General features: G+C 51.4%; 1 protein-coding gene across 1 annotated transcript in view; it reads left to right on the forward strand.

Annotated features, from left to right (window-relative positions):
* Positions 1 to 66: 66 nt before the first annotated feature.
* LOC114818406 (peptidyl-prolyl cis-trans isomerase H-like) overlaps positions 67 to 3,021 on the forward strand; it is a gene marked incomplete at both ends in the record, with an annotated part of 4,230 nt that continues 1,275 nt past the window's right edge. The window contains 4 exon segments of the mRNA XM_029084090.1: positions 67 to 131; positions 1,147 to 1,166; positions 1,660 to 1,704; positions 2,149 to 2,191. Coding sequence (XP_028939923.1) covers positions 67 to 131; positions 1,147 to 1,166; positions 1,660 to 1,704; positions 2,149 to 2,191 — 173 coding nt within the window.

The raw sequence follows: 3,021 nt of genomic DNA on the forward strand, positions 1-3,021 counted from the left end.
CCTGAGGTGGGGAGGCTGGTGGGTGTGAGTGGGGCCCCGAGGCTGATCCGGCCGCTCTCTCCCCAGGAGGTCGGACGCATGAAGATCGAGCTGTTCGCTGATGTTGTACCCAAAACAGCAGAGAACTTCAGGTAAGGGGCAGCCAGCGTCGCTGCAGCTCAGCCTGGACCGGGGCTGCGAGGCTTTTCTAGAGGCTTTATGGTGCAGGAACATCTCTAGTGACAGAGTGACTTACCCGCCCTCCAGAACTGCTGCACCTGCTTTGGTCCTCTCTCTGTTCTCCTTGAGATGTGACCGTGCAGCATCCTGATCCCTCAGGAGAGCCCATCGGGCTGGGAGGTAAAGGGCTTCTTGGAGAAGAGAAGGTTCCAAGGAGACCTTATTGCAGCCTTTCAGTACTTGAAGGGAGCTTAGAAACAGGAGGGAGAGCGACTTTTGACATGGGCAGGTAGTGATAGGACAGGGGGAAATGGTTTTAAACTAAAAGAGGGGAGATTTAGGTTGGATATTGGGAGGAAATTTTTCACCCAGAGAGTGGTGAGCCAGTGTCCCAGGTTGTCCAGAGAAGCTGTGGCTGCTCCTCCCTGGAAGTGTTCTCGGCCAGGCTGGATGAGGCTTTGAGCAACCTGGTCTAGTGGAAGGTGTCCCTGCTGCTGGCAGGGGGGTTGGACCTGGATGAGCTTTAAGGTCCCTCCCAACCCAAACCAGTATGGGATTCTGTGACTCCAGTCCCTCTCTGCTCCCTCTGTGGAGCTTCTGATGTGCTCGGTGCATTTATAAAAGGCAGCACCTTAATGTCACGGTTGAATTCTCTGGCCCTGGCTGAAGGATGTGCCCCTGGGACATCCTATTGCCACAGGAGAAATGACCAGACCTGTTCTCTGTGAGCCACGGTGCCTGCTCCACGTTCAGTCTCTCACAAGCTCGGTGTTAAATATCTGACCTCCTCGACTGCAGAAAGTGCAAAGTCTGGTTTGCAGTGGAAGTGGGGAGGAGTTCCTGACGGTTGCTGTGTCACTGGGGATCTCCTCGATGCCTTAAGGCAACTCCTGCCCAACAGCCGCTGCATGTTGGCCCAGTGCAGCCCTCTGTGTCCTCAGAGTTCAAACATGACTCATGCTCTGCTCTTTCTTGTTTTCCAGGCAGTTTTGTACGGGTGAATTCAGGTGAGTGGGTTAGGGTGGCCTTTTCAGTTGCCTGCTCAGAGGAACGGGGCTGGGTGAGCAGGAAGGAAGCTCACTTGGAAGTTTTTCTTACTATACCAGTACAAAATGAAAGAGTTCCTGAAGTTTGCTCTGGCTGGATGAGTTGTGGAGATGGCAGATGTTCCTTCAGGGCATGACTTTGTGCTCAGGTTGCTGTGAAAAGCCCCACCTGCAAATCCCACCTGCACATTGCAGTGAGATCCCGTTCAGGCGATGGGATGGATGTTGGGGGGGGTGGTATCTGTGTCATTTCCCATGCAGAGCCCACTCAAGGTTTCCCTTGGCCTCTGGTGGCACCAGCTGAGAGCCAGGCCCCAGCAGATGGGTTGACTGGTTGTCTCTCAAGACAGCTACTAAGGCACAGGGCAACCCTGTGGGACTGGGAGGTCCTGGGAGGGTTTTGTGTTGGGATATCCAGTCGGTTGCAATGATTTTCCTTTTTGTTTCCTTGCAGGAAAGATGGTGTCCCCATAGGTTATAAAGGAAGCACGTTCCACAGGTAATTAATTCATCTGCTTTTCGGGAGGTGCTTGAACAGCAGTCTGAGCTGGATGTGGTTTGGAGACCTGCCTCAGGGCGTTACTGCTCTGGGAGGCAGTTGTGGGTCACGTCTGACAACATCTTTCTGCAGCTTTGCGGGATCCGGGGCTGCTGTGGGATGTGTACGCAGGGGTCACTGGGAGGGATCACCCGTTCCTGGTGTGCCAGGTCAGAGATGATTTTCTGGCATCTCTCACCTAATCCCTGTCCCTGGTTGAACACCAGCAGGTCCCAAATTACCCGACAACAACCAGCAGTTAATCCATGTGGCACGTTTCAGACCATAGCGTTCCCAGACCCCGATAACTTCTGCTGTGCTGCGAGGCAGAACTCCTTTGTCGCACGGCTTAAGCTGCTTGAAGCACTTGGCTACTGAGAACTGAGTGTTGTTTTACTTCTTTAGGGTGATAAAGGATTTCATGATCCAAGGAGGTGACTTCGTAAACGTATGTACTTCTGGGTTCCTTTCGTCCTTTTCCTGCAGGGTACAACCTGCAGCTGTTGTGCTGATGTATGGGATGTGTCGGTTCTCTTTTGAGGTACCCAGTAGAAACTGGAGGTTTCCTCTTGGCATTGCTGCCATCTTACTGCAAGAGACTAGAATGCACTTGAAACAAATCTGGAGTCTTGGCTGAACATACCTTCTCCTTCCCAAATTACTTCCTCTCTAGAAAAACCATGGCAGTACAGCTAGAGGCTTTTCAAACTTGTGAAGTTTTAGCTTTTTGGGTTTGGTTTTTTTACCCAGTTGTCCTCCCTTCTCTTGTCCCCCCCAAACAAGAAACCTGTGAATTTCTAGTAGCTTTGAGGATAGAGACCCTAAGTATGGAACCAAGTATCTGGTGCAAGAGAGAGTTGAAATCCAAACTCGCTTGTTGTTAGTGAATTGTCTCACAATAGAAAAGACACCATGCCTGCAGTGGTGGTCGTGCTCTGGCCTGGGGATAAGCAGAGCGTGTGGGGGAGGCTGCAGGACCACAGAGTCTCTTCACTGTCCTAGGACTCAGTAAAATGAAAATGTTTCAAAATCTGAGGAGGGTGAGAAAGCTTTTTTTTTTTTTTTTAGTACGAAATTTAGAAAACTGGGTCGCATGAAAGTCGCTGAGAACTGAGCGCACAGCAGTGGCTCAGCCACGCCGGCCTTCCAGGGTGTCACTAATTGTGACTCCAGTGTCCCACGGGGCTTTATTACTTCCACTGAATCTCCGGGAGCATTACAGCTTGCACCATCTTTAATTGATAAATTACACTCAGTGCAAAGCCACTTGGGGAGCAG

The sequence above is a fragment of the Antrostomus carolinensis genome, unplaced genomic scaffold (genome assembly GCF_000700745.2).
Source record: "Antrostomus carolinensis isolate BGI_N321 unplaced genomic scaffold, ASM70074v2 scaffold40233, whole genome shotgun sequence".
NCBI classification, from domain to species: domain Eukaryota; kingdom Metazoa; phylum Chordata; class Aves; order Caprimulgiformes; family Caprimulgidae; genus Antrostomus; species Antrostomus carolinensis.